The following is a 23,088-nucleotide window of genomic DNA, read 5'->3' as shown; positions in this document are numbered from 1 at the left end:
AGCTGTTGTGCCCCTTCCTGTCCCCACACTCAAAACCAACCAATTAGCCATCCTGTCAGTTTCTATCATTTCTCCTGAATCAGCCTTCCATTCCAACCACCATAATTTTACAATGGCCTCTCAACCTGTCTACCGGCTTCCTGAATCTTCCTTTCCAGAGTTATCTCCCTAAACGCTATTATCATTGGTAACATCCCACTGAAGATCATCAGGGTTCCCTTCCCTACCTATAGAATAAAGCCCAAACTTCATCCTCAGTGTGGCATTCAAGGGTCTTTTCGATCTTGTCCAACATTACCCTCCATATTTACCCATTTCCATCTTCCTACAACCTCTATGCACTCCCGACTCGAAAACTTACCATGCACGTTAGCCAAACATTCAAAATGGATTCTGTGGTTATGCTAATGAAATGGTACCATCACGCTAGTCTCCCCTCTCGCGTCTTCTCCCTGGTACCTTCACCTTCTCATGGGGTAAAATGCCATTTGGCCCCAAGTACAAACCTTTTCCCAACACCCAACCCAAGCAGAATTATTTGCTTCCTCTTCTGCAAGAGATAAGAGCAGGTTGAAAAATAACAGCAAATAAAACTGCATTAAAGAAATAAACCAAAAAATAAATAAATAAAAGCCTTATTTGATCTCTTACAGAAATAATGATGTACTTCAGCAGACAGCTGCCTGAAATTCCTCTTCGGAAACAGGTAGCATGTGATCCCTAACTTAGTAAGAGCCGGGAAATGGACACAAAAGTCTTTCTTTCTCAAAAGCCATTATAGACAGAAAAGTCCCATGTAACAGAAGCACCCGAGTTTCTTTTAATTAATAAGAAATACTAAATATTATAAACTACAAATCTCGCTCAATTTGTTCATCAGACATAGACATATACTCAGTTGTGGAACTAAAACAGAAAGGAACACACGACAGCCTAGATACTCCATCTTTTTGTCACCTCTATAGCTTCGGATGTTTTTACAGTCTCCAATTTCATGAAGACACTTTGGGCAAACAATCCAGCTCCCCAAAGAGCCAGGCTCCTGGGCTCACGTGACCCAAACACAGAAACACAGAAGCTTCTTTGCCTGGCTACAGAATAACCATAAAACAATAAATTGTCCCCACTGCCTCTCCTTCCATGTCATTTATTGCCTACAATCGTCACGGAGGCAGATAATAAGCACCTCTAAAGGGCTCAAATAAAAACTTTTCAAGAGCACAAAACTTTTTTAAAGTCCCTGAGCAAACAAATGGTGAGATAACTACAAAAGTCTAAGTCAGAACAAAAGAAACTAAAGGAGCATCAGTCTGCTATTTTGGGTTCAAAGTTAAATTCACTAACAATATCTAATAACTGCTTACATTCCTGGACTGATATGTGTTCTTATGGGATGAGGCAATAAGTAAATTCTTTGGCCAATTTAAATCCTAATTATTTGGGAAGAAATTACTTTTAAACCCATGGTGTAACATTATAAAACATTCAACCAGGTCGTTTTGAAAATCCTCAGAGACTTCAATGGAGCTTTCAGATATTCTCTTAAACTTTAGCAAAGTCAAATATATTGCATTAAGGTCATTAACACGTGTCCAAACTTTAAACTTCCACTTTCAGGGCAGATATTTTACCCTCTGTGTGCTAGACACTGGTGGTTGGAAACCCTATATCCATTTTTGCCTGACTCTTTACCCAACAGCACTTCAGCCACGCTCAAATGGGTACTTTCCTAGTCCGCTATGCAAACAGTAGTGGCCCCTTTAACAGTTCTGGCCAATGAGTTACTAGTGAGAGTTGCTAAGTGGGCTTCTAAAAAAGCTCTTTAAAAGGAGGCTGACTCAACTAGTTTGCACCTTCTGTCCTTTGTCCTTGCAATTCCTCTTCTTCTCTTTTTTAAGATTTTTAAATTTATTTATTGGCGGGGGCGGGGGTGGGCAGAGGTAAGGACACAAGCAGACTCCACTCTGACCACGGAGCACCAGGTGCGGTTCAATCCCAGGTCCCTGAGGATCATGACCTGAGCCAAAATCAAGAGTCGGATGCTTAACCAGCTGAGCTACCCAGGCGCCCCTGCAATTCTTCTTCCATCTAGAAGACACAAGAGCTGTAAGAGGAACAGCCATCTTGTGATGACAGAAAGACATCTCAGTGGCTGAGCGACCCCTGAGAACTGGCTAAGCAGCAATACAGAAGCTCGGGTCCCACTGGCAAATAGAGGTACCCTACAACCCTGGTCTGCCTACCTGCCTACCACAGCTTCTCAGTACCAGAGACAAAGAAACACTATCGTGTGTTTTCTGTTACAAACAAACCAAATACAACCTTCACTAACTCTCATTACCAGATGAAGCCCCTCTCATTTGTTAAAAGAAAAGAAAAAGCTCAGACTAATGCTGTTATAACTATCTACACTATAATACTATCATGATGCAGCACAGTTAAAGTTCACTGATTACCCAACTGACTATTACATTAAGCCATGAGCAGAGCATGAGCGGATGAAATCTGAAATCAAGTTTTTGCAGAATCCTGGAAGCCAAGTGAAAACCACTGAGCAAGATCATCCAAGACGACATAGTATGAAGGCGGGGGCAAGTTCCCAGAAACCTTCACACTCCAACTTTCAATCCAAATGGCACCAGAGTTGGTTCACACAGCAAAATGACAGGATTTTTTACAACCACACATCTATGCAGGCCATAAAACTGAACTGAAAATGAAAACTACAGGTGTAGTGGTCCTCAGTCCCTTTGGTCACCAAGCACATAGGCAGAATTACAAAGCCCTTAGAGAAGGGACTAAAGCAATTACTCAAAGTTTCCATGGAAAACAAACAAAAAAATTTGCCTTTCTTTCTAAATAATCAAAGAGGATTTTTTAGTGATGTTCTAGACAGGTAACAAATCTGCCACTCAGCTTTCACAGAGAATGGTAGTGAAATACTTTTTACAGTTGTCTGGGGATAACTGATTAATTTCCAGATCAATGGGAAAACATCCATTTTGTTGGACTGAAATAATTTACCTTCTTTTTAAATTAAGTCTAAAATGTACAAAATAAAATTTATTGGGTTCACATTAATGATGTCATTTTCACACTTAACCTTTTCAAAAAGTGTGTTGAGAAAATTAAATCTTCCAATGACAGAACTAAATAACAGAATTTCATAAATTCAAGTGACAGCTAATATTAATATAAAAATAATTAAAATAACAGTATGCAGGTTAGCTTCCTTACACTGCCAAAAGCCAAAAAAAAAAAAAAAAAAAAACCCCACCAAGAGGGATCATTCTGTCCTTTCATGCTAAGCTAAACATGTTTTGTATTTCATGGTAAATACACTGGATAATCTAATATATATTTTAAAAAGCCACTGACATGGGCAATTTCTAGCATAAACAATAAGTAAATGTTTTATTTGTAAATAAATGCCTTTACTCACCCTGACTGTGCTATTAGCCGAAGTAATATGATTTTTTTTAATCAGATACCCTGAATATTCTGGCTATATGTCTTATAAGAGAACTAGAATATGAATCAGAGCACTGCACTCTTCTCTGCAGCAAGCAGCTCTTTCTGTGTTATTCTAATTCAGCAAACAGTTGCCTATTTTCACTCAGAAGTAAAGGACCAAAGCAAGACATAACAGACCACACCATAAGTAATTAGGGCTCACTCACTTGCCCCACTACTCAGTTTTCTACAAAGGGCTAGGTTGGAAGTCCTTGCATAGGCCATCTGAGGACTAAGCCTAACAAAACTCAACTTCTAAATCCAATACTCATAACTGCTGACAGTATAGATTATTATAATTCTACGTTTCTGACAACAGACAAATTTTGAATTTGTTCCAGCTGACTCCACCACTTACACTATTCAACAGCTGGGGCATATGATAACTTGGCAACCTGATAATACTCTAGCTGAATGCAAACTCATTCTGTAACCAAGGAACTTTGTCAGAAATAAAAATCCAAATAACCTCTCTTAAGTTCAAATGGGAATGTGAAATGTTTGAACAATGCATGATTTCAGAAAATGAGCAACTGTACTTTGAAAGTTTAGTGAACTGACACTCCCTATTCAAAGCCTACAATTCTTTCCTGATTAGATCAGCCCTCATTGCAAGTCATCAGGATAATAAGCACGATAGTGAAGTCATCCTATTGGATACTGATGGGAAATCATAACTGGCTTCAAAACACATTGGGAAACAATGAGTTTTCCAGGTCCCCAGCTTTACGTATAATACACTGGCCAATACTCTTACTTTCCTTTCCAAAACTAAATGAAACATAGAACATCTATAAAGCCAAGTACAAATTGATGACCTAAGCATTTTAAAACCACAAAGAAAATGAAGGTAACATGGCTCATTTTTTTCAGTGAAATTTTGAACTGTAGGTTTGAAAAGTGTATGTTTAACTGCAATGATGATCATTAGGCTACAATTAAAATGAAGTGTAGTGAGAACTGCAATAGCCTTCAGATCTTTTTATTTCCAAAGGCAAATAGAAGCAAGCATTTAAAGAATATCTGCTTCCTCAAGACAAGTCAAAGCAGCACTTCAATTATCGTTTTCAAAGTCACCTGGAGACAAAAATTCATACAGTTACAATTTTTTTGAAAAGTATGAATGTATATACTTGAAAACTTTCAGACTTTTTTGCTTTTGGATTTTAAACAGCACAGGTGTGTGTCTTCAATAAGGTTTACTAATCTGTATTGCAATAATTTTCATTTTTCATGTTCTGGAGACAACTGATTAAGAACCTTATTTTAAAATGTAAAGACAGACATAAACATGAGTAAATTACACACGCACACACACATAAATGCTACCAATGTGCTTTAGCCTAGAATACCATTGCACTTGCTCAGTGGCAGTATTATACACAATAGAGTCTTGGCACAAAGGAATTCTGATTGTGCTGTTTACAAAAATCTACACGGATTAAAAGAATGTCAACAACAAAACACGTTCTAGAAAGAGATAAAACATACTTCGGGATGGATTTTGAGCGTTTTGGAAATTTGGAATTTAATTGTTCAATTTAGGATTTTATTTCTACTTTCTGCTAATAGAAAACTATTAATGCATGCCATTTTTAACCATATAACTCCATTCAATTTACAGAAATAGAGTTTCTTAAGACAAAAGCAAATATTCAAAAGATGCAAAACCCTCTGAATCCAAGCTATGATTTAGGCCACTATTCACTATTAATATATTAAGGGTCTGTGAGCTAGCCTTGGGTGTGGAGTGTTTTGGTCTCCTTACTGTGTCTCTTGTCTGTACACACTGAGAAATGATTTCCAGAGACAAAAAGACCCTTTAAGATGAGATGATAAATACACTTTGTCTAACACTATATTTAACTATAAAGTCAAAGTAAACAATACTAAAATATGAAAAACTTATCACGTTGGTACAGAATTTCCCGAACATAAAGAGGCAAAAAAGCACCTCAAAATATACTGCTTTACATTTAAATTTACAACAGACTCACTGACTTAAGGCTTTCATTCATCACACAATCAAGTAATTTTTATGATACATAAGAATAGGTATATAGTCACAAATCACAAACTTTTTTCAAATAAAATCATTCTAAGAAAAATGATTTGGTGATGCTCTCAGTGGTGAAACAGCCCATTTATTTAAGAACCCAAGAACCTTTTTTTATATGGTTAACCGATACCCCATGCAAAGCATGAGGTAGCAGCAATGCCTCAGTAATCCCTTGGAGAATTAATCGGTAGCCACCCTCCCAGGAAGAATTATGATTATGCATAGTACTTAAGAGCTTCTACAAGGAAGAGAAAATGCAATGTGCTTGAAACCCAAACCCCTTCCCCCCACTCCACAGCCTATCCAAGGGCGTCTCCAGACCATCGCCCACCCCAACACCCTCTCTGAGTTGAGGTTACTAAATCCCATCCAAAAAACCCTGGTCCATTCCCAAGACTGATCCAGACACCTGTTTACCTGTGCCCAAACAGTAGTGGCTCCGGTTAAGCAAAGATAACGGTTACCCGGCTGATGCGTGCTAAGCCCCGCAGACGGAGCACGGGAGACCACGTACCTTTGTACCTCTCCAGGACATCCTCGTAGGCCTGGAGGTACTCCTGCTCCTCCACGTACAGGTAAGCAGCTGGCGAGAGGTACCCCGCCATACCGAAGTTTATCTAAGCGATGACTGGCCAATTCCCCTTTCCCCCTCCTAACCCGGGAGAGTATCGTAGTCAGCAAGACGCAGCCTAGAGAACTGGAAAAGCGGAAGGAGCGGCGGGCTGGGGTAGAGCGCTGAAGCGGGAGACGCAGAGCCAGGGGCGCAAGGGGGCGGTGGGCGCCGGAGCCAGCAGAGGAAACGCCCAGGCCCCCTGGCGGGCTGTGGGTGCTGGGCCGCCGCTCCGGGGAACCAGAGTCCCTCTCGGGTTTCAGCAGCAGCAAATCTCGGCGAGCCCGGGGGCGGCGACAAGCAGCGCCACGCCACGCGGAGGAGCCGGGAGCACAGTGGTGACGGGTGAAGGGTGGCAGGCGCCGGGACCCTCTGCGGCCAGCACGGCCGTCACCCTGGCCCTGCGCTGGGCGCTTGCTCCGGGCCGGGCCGAGGCCGCGGCGGCGGTGCGGGAGGACAGGAGCGCTGTCTCCGCCCGGGATGCTGCGCGGCGCATCTGCGGCATTTCCTGGCCGCCGCGCCGCAGACACTGGTCCGCGCCCCCGGAGAGAGGGAGGGGGGAAGGCGGAGGGCGGAAGGGAGGGGGCAAGCGCGGCGGTCAGCGCCCCGGCTGGCTCCGCTCCGGCCCCGGTGCGGCTCGGCCCCTCCCTCCCGGGCAGGGTCGGGCGCCCCGGGGCCCCCTCCCCGGCCCGCCCACCCGGGTCGATCTCACGGCCAAGCACGCCCACCCCCGGACACTGGCCGGCCAGCCCGGATCCCCAAGGGTGACGTTTCTATTTGGAACCCACAACAGGTGCCTGGAAAACAAAGCCGCAGATCGCGGTCACCGACAAGCGCAGCCCCCCCCCGCCCCCCAAAGGGCTGAGTTGTCGGCGGTCTCCCCGGGGAAGGGATGATGGGGACAAGAGTGGAAAATACTCTTCAACCCGGCTTATGGCACGGAGGACTCGGGTCACTCAGTGGCAGCACGGGGCGGGGAGGGACCGGGGTCCTTGCTCAGGGCACATCTCGGGGGCGGGGCGGCGGGGCCTCTGCAGGTGGCCCGGCGCGTCAGGGCCTGACAGCCTGGGAGCTACTGCGCCTGCGCGCCCGGCCGAACAGCCCTCGGTCCCTCCCTTCCGCCCCCCAGAGCCGGCCCGCGCATCTGCCGCTGCGCTCCTACGAGGCGGCCACAGCGGGTCAGCTCTCAGTGCCCCCAGCTTACTCTGTCCCCTCCCTCCTCTGTACCCATTATTCAATCCACACAGTCCTGGTAGCCTCTGAATTTGAATAAGATGGATACAATTCCCTTAACTTTGGAATGTCATATACTAAAGTGGTGGGTTTTAAGGGTCCAGGCACCATTTGGTACTCAGACGACGCATAAATGGATGTGTTTAAGAGTACTGACTGAAGTCAGCGTCCTGCCTCCTTACTAACTGTGTGACAAGGCCAAGTCACTTACCCTCTCTGGCAGCTCTTCAGCAGTAAAATGGGGATAATAGTGCTTACCTTATAAATTTGTGGCTTTATACGTGTTAGCTATTATTAATAGACAAATCAATGCGTTGTTGACCATCTGACTTGACCGCTTCACCTTTTGCCCACGTATTCTCTCCCTATTTCTTCCTTTCATAGGTACTAACCTTTTGTCCTTGATGATTTTTCTTCCCCTTTCAGTGTTGTGAATCTGGACCATTTTCCATTAATTCAGATGGGGATGAGTACTCCTAAAAAACTGTACACCCTTGAAAAAAAAACTTAACTTGAGTTAGAATTGGAAATCTTTACCTCTCCTGAGCAACTGGCCTACTTTTGTTATTCCAGGCAAGACCGTATCTCTCTTTTCTATCCCGACCATTGGCTTATAATCTGAGTTTGAGCCCATGTCCCACCAAGCCCTTAGGATCACTAGTTTTCTCGCAACTTAGTATGCACTTATGTACACATGAAGTAATAAACATGCATCCTCTGTGACACCTTTTTGAAATGAAAGAGTTAGCAATTAGATCCCTAAAAGTCATTCCGTTCATAGACCACACACGTACATGAATCTCTCTCAAAACCGTTTTGTCTCCTTTACAATGAGTAGGGTCATTGAGGGCACAGTCTGAGCCTCTATCAGAGACTGAAACCCAGAAGCATCCAGTTCTGTGAATATAATCACTGCACTCTTAATTGATTTTAACTCTCCTTTTAAGGAGACAGTCGAAATGAACAGCAGCAGCATTGGGGGTTTCCTGTAAAAACAGCCTTTGCCCCATGCATTCTTGGAATGGTAATATTGGGTCAGTCTGCTAATAATAATAGTCTATTCCATAGGGAAGCAAGAGTTAAGCACAGCAGTTAAGAGGCTGACCTCTGGAGGTAAGGTATGCTTGAATTCAGATCATAGATGCACCACTTCCTAGTTGTATGACCTTGGGAAGAGTCTCTTCCTCCCTCAGCAGATTTCTGGACTGAAAATTGGAGAAAATAATTATACCTACTTCATAAGGTTGTTGAGAGACTAAATGAGATAACGGTAAGTGCTTATAAGAACATCTGACCATGGAGCACCTGGTGACCCAGCTGGTTAAGCATCTGATTCTTGGTTTCAGCTTGGGTCATGATCTCAGGGTCGTGAGATCAGCTCCATGTTGGGCTCCGTGCTTAGCACAAAGTCTGCTTGAGATTCTCTCTCTCCCTCTGCCCTTCCCCCTGCTCGTGGTCTCTCTCAAATAAATGAATCTTTTTAAAAAATAAGAGCATCTGATCATCAGCAAACTATCATTTATACAGCATTTACCATGTGCCAAAGAATTTGCGAAATGTTTTGCACTCACTACTTTATTTACTCACCACAACCATGACCCTTTAATAGAGAAAATGAAGCTGAAAAAAATTCAGTAAGTTGCCGAAGAAAATACAACTGGCTAGTGACAGAGGGAGAATTAAAATCCAAGTCTGCCTAAGTCCAAAGTCTGACTCTGCTTAGATCCTTCAATTCCAACTTTAAAGAATTTACATGGGACAAAAATCCAAATTTTAAAATAGCACTGTCACCAACAAACCATGTACCTTTACAGGCACTTCAAGACTAAAAAACCTAACCTACTATATCCTGTAACTAAGAATAGCAGATCTATAGTTCTTAAGTAAAAGTCATTTATACAATGGGTTTTATAAAGCCCCATTCCTTACACATTGTCATCTTTTTCTCACATTGACCCTGAGAGATAGGAAAGGCATAGAGTCTCTGATTTTAAAATGAGAACACTACAATAAGTGCAAAAGCACTTTTAAAATCGTCAAGTGTCAGACATGTGACATAAGACTCTCTAAAATGTAAATCTAATTATATCACTGCACTGCTGAAAAATCTTTCAATAATTCCCTGTCACTTACAGCATGAATGGTCCAATCTCCTCAGTACTGCACACAGGCACCTTTGGATTTCTGCTATTCTCTACCAAATCCCATCTTCTACTATGCATATTACCTGAAACTTCCATATAAACACATCTCCCTCCCTTTGTTCTTGTGGTTCCATCCCTCTGAAATGGGCTTCCCTTTCCCCCTGTTCCCACCAAGCTCTTCAATCCTCGCTGCAAGTGGCACTTCCCCTCAGAAGCCTTTCAGGAACCTCCCATGACTCCCTTCTCCAACCAAGTTAATTAGACTCTCCTCTGGATTCTTTTCATATTAGGTACTAATAGAGCCGTAACAATTAATCTCTCACACCGTGTTGTAACTGTCTAACAATACATCCAGCTATCATATTGGACTATAACTTCTTTAAAAGCAGAACTATGTGCTTTTCTTCATTTTATTCCAGGGACTCGATCAATGTGAAGGAATTTAGTTATCCCACAGACCATATGGTCTTTTTGACTCTAGGCATTTCCATGTTCAATTCTATTTTTATGACCTTAAAAACAAATAAAAATATTGGACTTTCAACTCCTTTATTACTAAATAATGAACACTATGGACATCCCATACCATTTCTGAACCTCACCCCATCTCTTACCAGGGATGAATTTCAAAGATGGGGTGAGTTTCAGGCAGAGTATAAAATGTCTAATAAAGTTGAAAGTCAAAATCTTTTCATGGTATATTTTCAAACTATCCATAACATCAAAATCCCTCCGATGTCCTGTTCCTTTATCTTCACACTGGGTGATCAGTGGTGAACACATAATATATTTGAATTTCATATTTTAGCCACATTATTATTAAACAGATATTGAAGACTGGCCTCCAAGTCTCTGCTCCCAAGATATGATTATTATGATTTGTGTAGAAAACAGCCAACTTACCAGTATTTATCTTAAATACAGTAGCACATTTCCATACTAGGGCTGCTTATTCTGTTCGTAGTTTTGTTTTGTTTTTGATTAATTTCTTAAAAGTATGTAACTTTGAGGTCTCCGAGTGCATTAACAACCGCTAACTTCATAGCTATCCCCACTCAGCAGACATTTTACAACAAAAGGACATGGCCCCTGCCCTCAAAAAGTCTACAGTCTACTAATATCAGCGTCTGCTTGTCCACTGCATCCCATCAGAACCCCCAGGTCTTCCATTTCTTCCCACCTACACTGTGCACGGACCATTAGTCCCCCCAACTTCTCTGGAATGCCGGCCTAGTCATTTTCCTCAACTGATATCATCTCATTCCCCCTGACAAACACCTGACCCATCCTTCACATAAACCCTTCCTGCACTACCAAAAGCACTACTATCCACGTCTGCCACCACCAACGAAACACTCAAGCCAGAAGCACCTTCTTCCTTCCACAAAAATGAACGGAACACAGGCATCTGCCCTGATTCTCTCAGCACCCTCCGTTCACCTGTCTTCCCTTTCCGCTGAGCCAAAGATAGGCTGCAGGCACTGTCTCCTCCTCTCTGGGCCTCACACCTACTCATGGAGGGGCAGCGTGGGGAAGTGGAGGGGAGGAGGTGTCTCACCAGGGCAAGAGTCAGGCCTCAGTGACTAAACACTTTTTAGTACTTGAGGAGGGCAGTGAAAGCTAGGTCTATCCCAGCTCCCCCGAGCCACCCGTTTGCTCTTACTTGGCTCCCAAACAGTCTCCCTCCTGGATCCTCCCTCGTCCCACCCTTTCGCCGCTCCACCCCTCCCTTCAAGGCCTGGAAGAGACCAGGCAGCATCTCACAACAGAAGCCAGAAGAAGCTCAAGGCTGTTGCCCCAGAAACCCAGACTAGAGAATGGCTGGCTGGGCGCTGTTTGTTTCCCCCGCCCCATCAGAAAATCCCACTGGGGGGACTGTAGGGGGAGTCTCTGCTGCTGTGGTGCCTGGGATCTGGACTAGTCCCCCCCCAAGCCCCCTCAGAGGAAGATAAAGTACCAACTTTGCATTACAGTAGCAGGCAAAAGAAACTCAGTGGGCACACATCCACCACCCCAGAGTGAGAGTCGGTTGGGGAGTGGAGAAGAAAGGAAACCAGATCCACTGGCTGCAGAAACCAGCTCTGGAAAAAAACCTGACCTTTGGCCTTTGCAAGAGCCCCAAAACACTTAGTCCATCCAACCCATTACCATTCTGAGAGAGCGAAAATTATTGAGGGAACTGAGGACCAATCACCCCATGAAACAAGTCTTGTGCACAGAACACATACGAAGAAACCACACAGGCACTGCGAGGTTGGAGGATTGGTTTCCTCGGTGGCCTCGGCTTTCAGCTGGGGAAAACAAGCCATCCCTTCTGGTTCGACTTTTACACCAGTGCAAGGGAACACCAGTAACAGAACAGAAACGTTGGCACCTCCCCTATATTAATTAATCAGGAATGCATGATGGCTAAACCCTCAAAAGCACCAGGGGCAGAAAGCTGCTATGGACACATGATGCTGACAGAGATGCTACATTTAAAAAAAAAAAAAAAAAATGGCATCTGAGTTGCTGATTCCCTCTGCAATCCTGGGTACCAAACACCAGGAATCCACCCCAGTTAAATCTGCGGAGCTCAGTGTCCCTGGGCAAAAATGGAAATGAAGGCAGTTTTCTCACAGCTTCTAGCAAATACACTAGGAATCACTTAAGTTAATACTTTCAGAATGTCACAGCAGCTACAGCATGTAAATAAGAAAGTTTAATGCAGATGTCTGTAAATATCCCCTTGCATTTCAAAGGTATCAATCCATCCAACCAGAAGACAGGGCCAAATAGCTTAGTCACCAGCAGGCTGGGCAAACTGCTTTCTCGATAGAAATCAGGCATAAAGTAAACATGGTCATCCTCCTCCCCCACCTTGAGCCCAAATCTCTGCCCAGTGCACAGCTCCCAGCTATGGCCCCGGGGGGCGCAGATGGGTGAATTTCCGCAACTCTCGACCGGGGTCCCTCCCCTGCCCGGATGCGCTTACCTGCTATCCTAAGCACTGCCCTCTCAGCGGGGTCCAGCACTGAGCCCCCGTGAATCTTTCTTTTTGATCTCTCATGTTTAGGCAAATTCCAGGGTAAGGTGTCTCCCGGAGCTGGAGATGCAGAGCCAGATTTCTGGCTGAAATCATCCTCATCAGAAAAATCCGCAGAGGAAGACATAGAGCAGCGATAGGACGCGTTCCCGGAACTCTACAGAGGATGACACAGAAAAAAGCATTAACAGCAAAACACTCACATATGCTCATCGATTTCAACAGCCCCCCTCCATGCCCCCGGAACAGAGTCTGGCATCCTGCACCATCCTCAGTGCTGAAAGGATACAAAACAAGAAATGAAACCCAGGGCTCACCATCTTTTCTCGGCCGCGTCTCCGACAGCAGAAACAGAACCCAGGCAGTCCCAATACATGGAAGATTTGCACAGAAGTGTGTGGCCTGCGGTCCGGCCACCAGCTCACAAATGACTGGCCCAACAATGAAGCCAGAATCAACAGCCTTCCTGTTACAAACCTATAGTATTTGGCTCCCCCACCAGGACAGGAGAAACATTTTCCATTACTAGGCTGCTGGTTAATTCATTAAAGCAACGAACTCGAAGTTTCAAAAACAAAGCACAAATGCAGGATGTTGAGTCCAAATTCCTTTCCGTTTCAGGTCGCCTCACCACTGGAGTCTCCTTTCTGACGAGTTTTAAGCTCCTTGTCCTCTTTATTTAATTTGCTTCATGAGACTGAAGCAGGTTCCCAGAAAAGAGCAAGGAGGGAGGAAGGGCAGATTCTGAGAAGAGCTTTTCTTAAGCCAGCGAGGACACAAAAGACTGTTTTCAGAAGCCTAAGACAGCTCCAATAAACAAACATCTGAACTCAGTTGAGAGTTCTTCAGATAATTTAAACTTCTAGCCAAGTGAGAGCTGCCAATAATGTAAATGAGGATGATGCAGCTCGGTGACAGGAAACAGATCTCTTCTCAGCTCCTGGTCATTACACAGTGAAATGAGAAACAGGATGCTTCCACCAAAGCACTTTGCCTGAAGGTTAGTCCTCGCTTCATCCAGTAGGAACAAATCTGCGGGATCATATGTTGCATAAAAGGGTTCTATCTTCCAAATGGGGAAAGGGCATGAGAGAGTATTCCTGCCTTCTTGATGGAGTTGGGTTTGTGATTATGTAGAGAACCAGCACCTTACTGTGGAAATAAGGATGTGATCTGCTCTGTGAAGAGAGTTATAAAGGAAGTATCTAAGGGAAATCTTCACTTTCCCCTTTAGAATTCCACTTGGCTAAGTAAGGCGCATTGTAAAAATGGCAAAACTGGTACAACTCAAATTCCTGAACTGTATCTTGCCGTCACCGATTCCTAAGAAGCAAGTTGCAGACAGGAATCAGTGAGGCATACTCCGATTTGAGCAAAAACACTGGGCTGCTCACAAAAGCAGTGGCTACTGCAGCAAAACAGGCTGTGTGAGCAACATCCCAAAGCACTCACCCACAGCCTGTGAAGCAAACTATAAGTGAATCGGGACTATTAATCTTGCCTCGGTCTATTCAGGCATGTTGTTACACATGGTCAACACCACCATTTTAACAGTACACATAATATTTCCCACAAAGTAAAGTGTCTAAGATTTATCTTTAGCTCTATTCTTTCCCGAAGAAGGGGTCTTCCGTTTTATTTTACCTGACATTTCATCACCGTGGCTAATTTATTTATTCAGATTTTGTGTGTTCTCCTCGTGGCAATAATGTTTGAGGCAAACATGAGGTAAATAAATAAAATTGATTTTCTATATTGTAGCTAGAGTCCACAGAGAGTTGTGAGTGGTATTAAGTCAGTCACAGAATGCTATTATCAACCTAATTTATTTTCCAGGCTTTTCGGAAAATTCATCTTGAGCTCTCTGAGGTGGTGTTGTCAGCTGGATCCGTGAAAAAGGGTGACATTCTTAAACACTTTCAAAAGGGTATTGGGTTTCTTTGGTCGCCTTGTCTTCCTTAAGATGGCTTCCAACCTGTCCTTACTTAAGGTCATCCTTTATCTGTGAGATTATATTTCTTGTTGTTGCCTGCACAATTTCAGTGACTATAGTAATTTGATTGTTTATCTTTACAGACAGACTTAGGGAATAGCTGTTAAAGAACTGCTCCTTTCCAAAAACCACTGGTTATTGATTTTTATAGATAAATTTTTTTTAATGGCCAGAGTCTCAGCTGATTGAACAGCAAGATGTGATTTATGCCATGACATAAACACCATTAATCACACACAGCCAGATGGGAACAGTTACTACCCCTGGACTTAAGGGTGTTGACTGGGGCAGCCTCTAATCTGGTAGTGTCACTGGTAAACAGATAAGAGAGAAAAGGAAGAAAAGACAATCAGCAACACCTCTTTCAGCAATATATCATATGAAAATATAGACACAGACACACAGACCAAGGGAAATCATACATATTTATAATTGGTAAAGTCTTCCAGGCTACACGATTCAAGCATTTTAAGAAAGTTTTAGGGTTTTTTTCCATAATAATTTTCATAAACACTTTTAAAAATGTAAGTAAACTATACAAAATTAGGCCCATTTGAACCTTGAAAATTGAGAATGGATTTAAAAGAAGCTGCTTTGAAGGCAACCAATCCTATGAAACTGCTATATGCTTTATTGATTTGAAATGACTTACCAATTCATGTCATTATCTTGGGGGCTAGAGCGAGGAGTGTTAAGAGTACAGTTCTCTCTTTTTTGGAAAAAGCAAACATGTTCTATGGCCCCAAATCCAGAGCCTCACCTTTGATGTGGGGCTTACAAGGATAAGACAAAGGATAAGGGCTCTTGTGACCAGCAAAAGCCCCAAGATCTCTCTCGTTGCCTAAGGTTTGATTCCTCTTAAAATATAAATATCTATGTCCATGAACAGGAGACTGGATAATTACATTATATCCATATAATGAACTACAATGAAGCAATTAAAGAAAAGTGTTATCGATCTACACTTAGCAAAGTGTAGTTCATATAGAATGATTCCTTTAAAAAATGTGTGTGTGTGTATAGATGGATAAATAGATAAGTGATTGATAAATAGGTAGACAGATGATAGGTAGATAGATAACCATTTACCAGTATGATTACCTCTGGGTGTTGACTAATATTACAAATGGATTTAATTTTATTCCTTGTTATTTTTTAATACAAAACAAATACATAAAAAGATTACTTTTTTTAATTTTATTTATTTATTTGACAGAGAGAAAGACAGCGAGGGAGAGAACACAAGCGGGGGGAGTGGGAGAGGGAGAAGCAGGCTCCCGCCCGAGCAGGGAGCCCGATGCGAGGCTCGATCCCAGGACCCTGGGACCATGACCTGAGCCGAAGGCAGACATTTAACGACTGAGCCACCCAGGCGCCCCTACATAAAAAGATTATTAAAAAGAAAGATACTATGCCAAGAATCAGAGAAAACAGCAAAGGCCCTAGGAAGAAGTAACTACTTAACCAGTGCTTTTAACCACTTGGGGCTCACAGGCACCCCTGAAAAGTTGAAGCAATCTATGGAAACATCTCTCCAGAACAGAGCACATGGGCAAATAAACACAAACCTTGCATATGATTTTATTGGGTTCACTGACCCACTGACTCCCGGTTAAGGACCCCAATTTACACCATCATCTGTCATCACCATTTGACATTCGTGTTGAGAACAAGAGAAATAGGAAAGCACTGTGGAGTATGTGGGAAGAGAAGCAAGGGTAATTAGGAGAGTAAAGACAAAGTTGGTCTAGGTCAAACATAAATATATTTAACATTTGGCCTTTTTTTTCTTTTTTAAATAAAGGACTGTGAGCTACCTCTGGACTGATGCTGGGTCTCTACAACCAAAAATATCAGGTTATGAGGAACCTAAACACCCTGTATTGTGTCTTATTACAACTTAATTATTAAGGCAGTTTTAACAATTGAATTAGATCACCAAAACTTTAAAGTGACTTTCCTAATAGCCAGTGCATTCACATGGTATAAAAACAACCCAAATCTCTTAAAGCCAAGATAATTACAGAATGCAATATTTTTAGAAGGGGAACTAAACAATAACTTCTCTAATTGAAACCCCGGTGGGGGATCTGAGATAAGTACAATAGAACTGCCTAAATTGGAAGCCGCCCAGCCTTAGCACCCTGATCTGCAGGAAAGTGCCAGGAAATTGTCTCTGCACTAGGCATTCTCTAAATGCAATGGAGAAACAAGTGCAAAGATAAGGGTTTGTAAAAGAGCCAGACTTTTAGGATCCTGGAGACTGGAAAGGTAACTTCCACAAAACTGCATACCTATATTTTATGCACACTTCTGTAAATATATTTCCAAAAGATTAAAAACTAAAAAGCTTGTAAAGAAACAATTAGGCAGGGGCGCCTGGGTGGCTCAGTTAAGCATCTGACTCCTGGTTGAGGCTCAGGTCATGATCTCAGGGTCATGAGATCGAGCCCAGTGCAGGGCTCCACTCTGCTCAGCGTCTGCTTGAGATTCTTTCCCCTTCCCCCACTCATACTCTCTTTCTCTCTTAAATAAATAAATAAAATATTTAAAATTAAAAAAAGAAAAGAAACAATTAGACAATCTAGATTGTGGGGCATTGATAAAATAACTATCCTGCTCTCTTCATAAAGGTCAATCAATGTCAAGAAATATACACACCCAAAAAACAGAGAATGTTCTAAATTTAAAAGACAAACATAACAACAAATTCATGAACCTTTGATGAGATTCTATACTTTTTTTTTAAGCTGAAAAAGACATGTTAGAGACAACTGGGAACGGCTGGACATGGATCATGGATTGTTTATTAGATATTATTGGGAAATTATTGTTAATTTTCTAAGGTGTGATAATGATATTGCAGTGGTATAGGAAAGAGTCCTTATCCTGAGACACTTTATCCTTACCTTCCAGACTGAAGAAACTCATGACGTCTGCACTTATTTTCAATTATTTTAATAAAAACAGAGAGAACTAGTAAATATAGCAATAGGTTAATAATAAGTAGTCACGGGCGCCTGGGTGGCTCAGTTGGTTAAGCGACTGCCTTCGGCTCAGGTCATGATCCTGGAGTCCTGGGATCGAGTCCCGCATCGGGCTCCCTGCTCAGCGGGGAGTATGCTTCTCCCTCTGACCCTCTGACCCTCTTCCCTCTCGTGCTCTCTATCTCTCATTCTCTCTCTCTCAAATAAATAAATAAAAATCTTTAAAAATAATAAGTAGTCACGATACTATGCTTTCAACTTTTCTACACGTTTAAATATTATCAAAATGAAGAGTTGGGGGGAAACATGTAAGCAAGACCTTTCTCAGTTTCTCTAAGTGTTGCTTAGTCTAGGCCTGTTCGCACAACGTCAAAATCCTGAGTTGCAAGTACACAGTGGTAGTGTACATCTGAGTGATTTCTCGTAGCATTTCTTGATGTACACTTAGAGAAGCACCAAAGCAGTGGCCTATGTCAGCCAGACCCTAGAGAAAGGTGATGTGCCTGCCTCAGTCCCAAGCAGAGTTTTAGATGGAAGGATATAAAAGAGGCTCCACTGTTATTCATTTAATATATAGTCCAGTAAACATAAAGTTGGTTCAATATCACATTTTTTTATATTTTACATAAACAAAAAGAAAGATCAATACTTTAAAGATGTGAAGATCCAATTTTGTTTAAAATCCTATTGATTAGGTAAGTACAAATACTAGCTTCCTGCATATTATGTAAAAATACACGGTATGGCCCCAAAAATAACTTATATACTAGTTTTTTACTGGGAAATAAGTCAAAAAAGCAAGGGCCCATTATCTAATGTTAAAGATCCTAGAGAAAACAATCTTTACCACAAATAAACAGATGCTGAAGAGAACAGTTAAGGAAAATGTAAGAAAGTGTGTTTAACCCCTTGAAGACAAAATGAGTTATGGTAAACCATGGGGACTATGTGCTTGTTTTAAATTTTTTTCAAAACCAGTTGAACAATTCAAGTATTCTCTCATCAAATAAATAACTCTTAATTAGCCTCCCATCTGGAAACCACCTTTATTTTTTTTAAGATTTTATTTATTTGACAGAGATCGAGAGAGAGAGCCAGAGAGCATAAGCCCGGGAAACAGCAGAGAGAGCAGGAGAAGCAGGCTCCCCAATGCGGGGCTCGATCCCAGGACCCCGAGATCATGACCTGAGATCATGACCTGAGCCAAAGGCAGACGCTTAACCGACTGAGCCACCCGGGAGCCCCTGGAAACCACCTTTAAACAGTAAGAGGAAGGGGGCTTCTGGTTTGATGAGATATCAGCTGTCCCTCACTCTCTCCTTTTAGGGGAGAACTGCAACAGCGCTTCACTGAGAAAGGAAGAAGAGCCTAGGTGGAGTCAGGGAGAAAGAGAGGTCAGAAGGAAGGGAAGCTGGAAGGTTCTTAGATCTCACTCCCGGGAGGAGGCTTTGGGCAAAGAATTAAAGAAGTTAAAGCTTTCTTTCTAGGTGGAGAGGCCCAGTACATCAGCCTATGAAAGAAGACCACTGGAATTCAGGACACAAACTCTTCCTAGAGTAGAAAGGTTATGCATTAGTCAAGAGTGTTCCTTGGTCTTATGTTTCTGGGGAAACTAAGCTCACACAACATAATTTTCCTCTAGCTATATAAGAAGCTCTCCAAGATAAGCATCAAAGACTCATTTCTGGGAGGAGCATGGCTTTAGATTCTAGGCAGTCTTGGCTTAGCACTGAAACATTCTGCAAGACTTCCTTCCTTTCAGTCTAACCAGCATGTTCTAACTATACACAGCATTTACTGAATGACCATCGTCAGGGACTGTACTAAGAATTTTCATTCACTATCTTATTTAATACTCACTGCACCCCAAGAAAGAGGTTTGGAGAGGTTAAGTAACTTGTCCACAGTCATTCTATCAGTACAAAGTAGAGCCAGGATTTCCATCTGGTCCTTTGACCCCCAAAGCCTGTGCTCTCAACTACATGCTATTAAATGCCCTAAAATGTGGTTCGTAGGCACTGGGAGGAATTTCTTAACATACAGTCCTCAAAGATCTTACCATGTATTTGGGGAGCCCAAAAGGCATAGACTTGTTCTGTGCTCCATACTAGGCCCAAAGGATGGAAATGATCAGACAGCTGTCAGTTCACAATAAAGAAAAACCATACAAAAATAACTTAAAAGTGGAAAGACTGCTTTGTATGGTAGTGAGCATCTTCCTACTCCAAGGGACCAAGCCTTCACTGAGTGGAACGTTGAATTTACTTTTCTTTCCCAACTCTAATATTCTTTTGTCCTATGTGTTCTGACACCTCCGCAAATCCCCCCAAAGGATCACAAATAAAAGAAAAATTATATTAGCTATCAAAACACCAAATTTTTTATAATTGTAAAAATCTTTTACAAATAGATTCTTTTTGCAAGTCCAGCTTCATTCAGTCATATTAAAATTATAAAAATAGAGACACAAGAACTAGTCTGCATTTGAGGACCTGCAGATAGTCTTTCCAAACTGAGGAAGGACATTTCAAATAATTTGCCTAAAAGAAGAACAAACACAACACTTTTCAGCCCCACAAAATAGAATCACATTAGGAAGACAAACTCTAATACCAAAAACATCTATCTCTTTGACTAGAGAATACTTCATCTTATATTTTAAATGTGTATTTACTATATCAATCAATTAAAAATATGTCTTAAGCATACATAAGCTTCTGCCTCGGAGGAGCTTAAAATCCAACTGGAAGAGTAGAGGTGATAAAACAGCCACCTTATATTCAAATATTATCATCTTAATGGGTGAGGTTGAAAAATATCTCTTCCAGTATGATAATGTAAATATGTACATAAAGATGTGATTAAGGGGTACCTGGGTGGCTCAGGCAGTTGAGCGTCTGCCTTTGGCTCAGGTCATGATCCCGGGGTCCTGGGATTGAGCCCCATGTCGGGCTCCCTGCTCAGCAGGGAGCCTGCTTCTCCCTCTCCCTCTGCCCCTGCCTCCTGATCATGTTTTCTCTTTCACTCACTCTCTCTCTCTCTCAAACAAATAAAATCTTTTTTAAAAAAATAAATAAAAAATAAAGATGTGATTAATAATACAAAGCCAATTAGTAGAGAGATGCTGACTCAGAAAACAGACTAGAGCATCGACAGTCCCTTTAGAAGCTAGACCGGAGATTCACATGTTCCCCACCTCCCTCATTCCTCCAAGAGTATTATGTCCAAAACTGCCATCTACTGATGGAGCCATCATCCTACAGATGCTTTGTGATTGGCCTACTCATTTTTTAAAATTGACTAATGACAAACATTTAAAAATTGGGAATTTTTCATAGAAATGTAGATGTGAAGCATTGAGCCTAGCAACATTTTCCCTTTTTAGAAAGGACGTGTGCTTTCCATTCTGACACGGTCCTTACCTGGCCCACTTCATTTATCTATGATACTGTGGCCCCTAGCATAAATTAAGCCATAAATGAAAGGATGGGTAACACTGTTGCACTCAGAAAGTAAAGGAACCACGGAGGGTGAGGAAAGTAAGGGATAATGGCAATCAATAGGATCACAGTTTAAAAAGAAGAAAACTCAGAGAAGGGGACAAAACAAAAGGAGAGGGCTATCAAAATATCTCAGTTAAATTAGTGTTAAACAGAAATAGGTGACTCCATGTTCCTGCTGACATCAAAGTGCTGATCTCATTCTGCTCCATCCCCAAGAACCCTAGTTAACATTTCAAATGCCAAGGAAATGGGACCAATGTATGACTTCTGTAAATGCTGGCTCATGATCTCCATGAATTTGGCGGGCCCACCCACCCATCACTACTGTTGCTGACCCCCACTGTTGTCTGCTCTGGCCCCTACCCATGGTCAAATCTGCTACCAAATATTTCTCCTCCCTTTATGTAGGTCACAGAGGGGGTTTTGATGCCAAATACTTTCAACAGCCAGGTTATAGCTCTGACTTCTGTTAAAAAGAAGATGTGGGCTATGATCACATATGTGGGGCCCTAAGATAGAAGCACAGGACGTTTGCAAAGACCAAACCCCAACTACTATCTATACTTTCCAGTTATAAAGTTAAAGATATGTGCATACTGTGCCAAAGATTGAATGTTGGGAAAAAGCTATATGACCTTGGGAAAACTGCTTGACCTCTCCGAGCTTTGGTTTTCTCATCTGAGAAATGCGAAACATGACAGTGAGTAAGACATAAGGCTGTTGTAGCAGAATAAACAATACGTGAAAAGCGCTTATACCAATGCCCAACATGGAGAAAGCAGTTTCCATATCCATCCTGTCTACCTTCCCTTGTTGAACATTTCAGTTCTTTGGGATATCCTTGTATCTTTCCAATAGAGTCCTCTTTTGTTTCTTTTAAATTCATTGACTCCATTGTTGGAAACAACAATGAAAACTTAGGACAAACACATTAGTGTTAAAAAAAAAAAGGAATTATAGGTATTCAATTCTTCCCTGTAGAAACATAAGCAGGATTATGTCTTTATACCTTCATTTTCATTACCTATCTTCATGAATGCGACTTCAGAAAATTGCTTTTGATAATAGCTTTTACATAGTTATTCTCTCACTTCAAAAAGTTACTGCTTAAATTACGTGGAAAAATTACTTTTTCATTTAAGAAAGTGCCTTATTATTGTACTGAAGCCAAGTACATGAAATTTTAAGTGCTTGGCACTTCCACTGTCCCTTTCTGAGGAAAACAGTGCTTACTCCAGGTGTGTTAAGTGAACGTAACATAACCCTGCTACCATAAGCCACACCTGACTGGAATCATGAATCACTGCCCGAACATAAGGAAGCCCATTGCCCCTGAGCTGACTTGGTGGAAAACTCTGCCCAGCTGGGATGCTTCATACTGGATGGTGGTAGCCCAGTCCAAGCATAGCCTCATCTCTGGGGAATAAATGCTAAGTACATTCCAAATGCCCTTAACTAACATCTGGGTTTTCCTGAAGATGTGCTATACATCCCACTCTTAGAACACTTGAGATTCATCTGGAACAACTATGTGACTCAAAGCCCCTACATATACACTAAGGGCTCCCTCAGATTTCATTTTCTTTTTGAAATAGATCTCTCTTTCAGAAGGTAATCTGGCTCTGTCCCTTCCTTGCTTTATCCCTTGGGGGAAGCCATGTGTGAGGGCAAGAAGCAGAAACAGCCTGCAAGTACACTTGGCTTTTGTTTTCCACGAACCTAAATCTATTGAGACTAGGGTTGTAGAAAGGGGCAAAGGGTTCTGGAGAAAAGGACTCTCCCCAGACTAAAAAGAGGCCCTTTTGGGCTACAGGGAACATCTGTGGATCTTGGAGCAGGGGACTTCTTGAATCCCAGAAGATGACCCATAAAGAGAAGGCTGCCTGGTATGTCTAGAGGGATCAACCCTATGGTATACCTTTCAAGATCCCCGTGTCCTGAGAGTAACCCAGAAACAGCCTAAAGGGCCCAATGGGGCAGTCATAGGGCATGTGTCAGCACAACATGGAGACACGAATATT

At 42.2% G+C, this 23,088-nt stretch overlaps 1 protein-coding gene across 23 annotated transcripts in view; it reads right to left on the bottom strand.

The window, feature by feature from the left end:
• Window positions 1-23,088, bottom strand: part of DST (dystonin) — a 486,661-nt gene that overhangs the window by 360,562 nt on the left and 103,011 nt on the right. For 16 of the 23 annotated variants that reach the window (XM_027601381.2, XM_027601378.2, XM_027601372.2 and 13 more), the window contains exon 4: window positions 12,534-12,741. In XM_027601381.2, the coding sequence (XP_027457182.2) occupies window positions 12,534-12,741 (208 nt within the window). Of the gene's footprint in view, window positions 1-6,086; window positions 6,293-12,533; window positions 12,742-12,901; window positions 13,147-23,088 lie in introns of those variants that run through there. The other 7 variants (XM_027601384.2, XM_027601385.2, XM_027601394.2 and 4 more) reach the window with 3 other exon arrangements.

Source organism: Zalophus californianus, chromosome 7, assembly GCF_009762305.2.
Source record: "Zalophus californianus isolate mZalCal1 chromosome 7, mZalCal1.pri.v2, whole genome shotgun sequence".
NCBI classification, from domain to species: domain Eukaryota; kingdom Metazoa; phylum Chordata; class Mammalia; order Carnivora; family Otariidae; genus Zalophus; species Zalophus californianus.
Note: the sequence above shows the minus strand (reverse complement) of the source record. Positions and strands in the feature narration are given on the sequence as shown.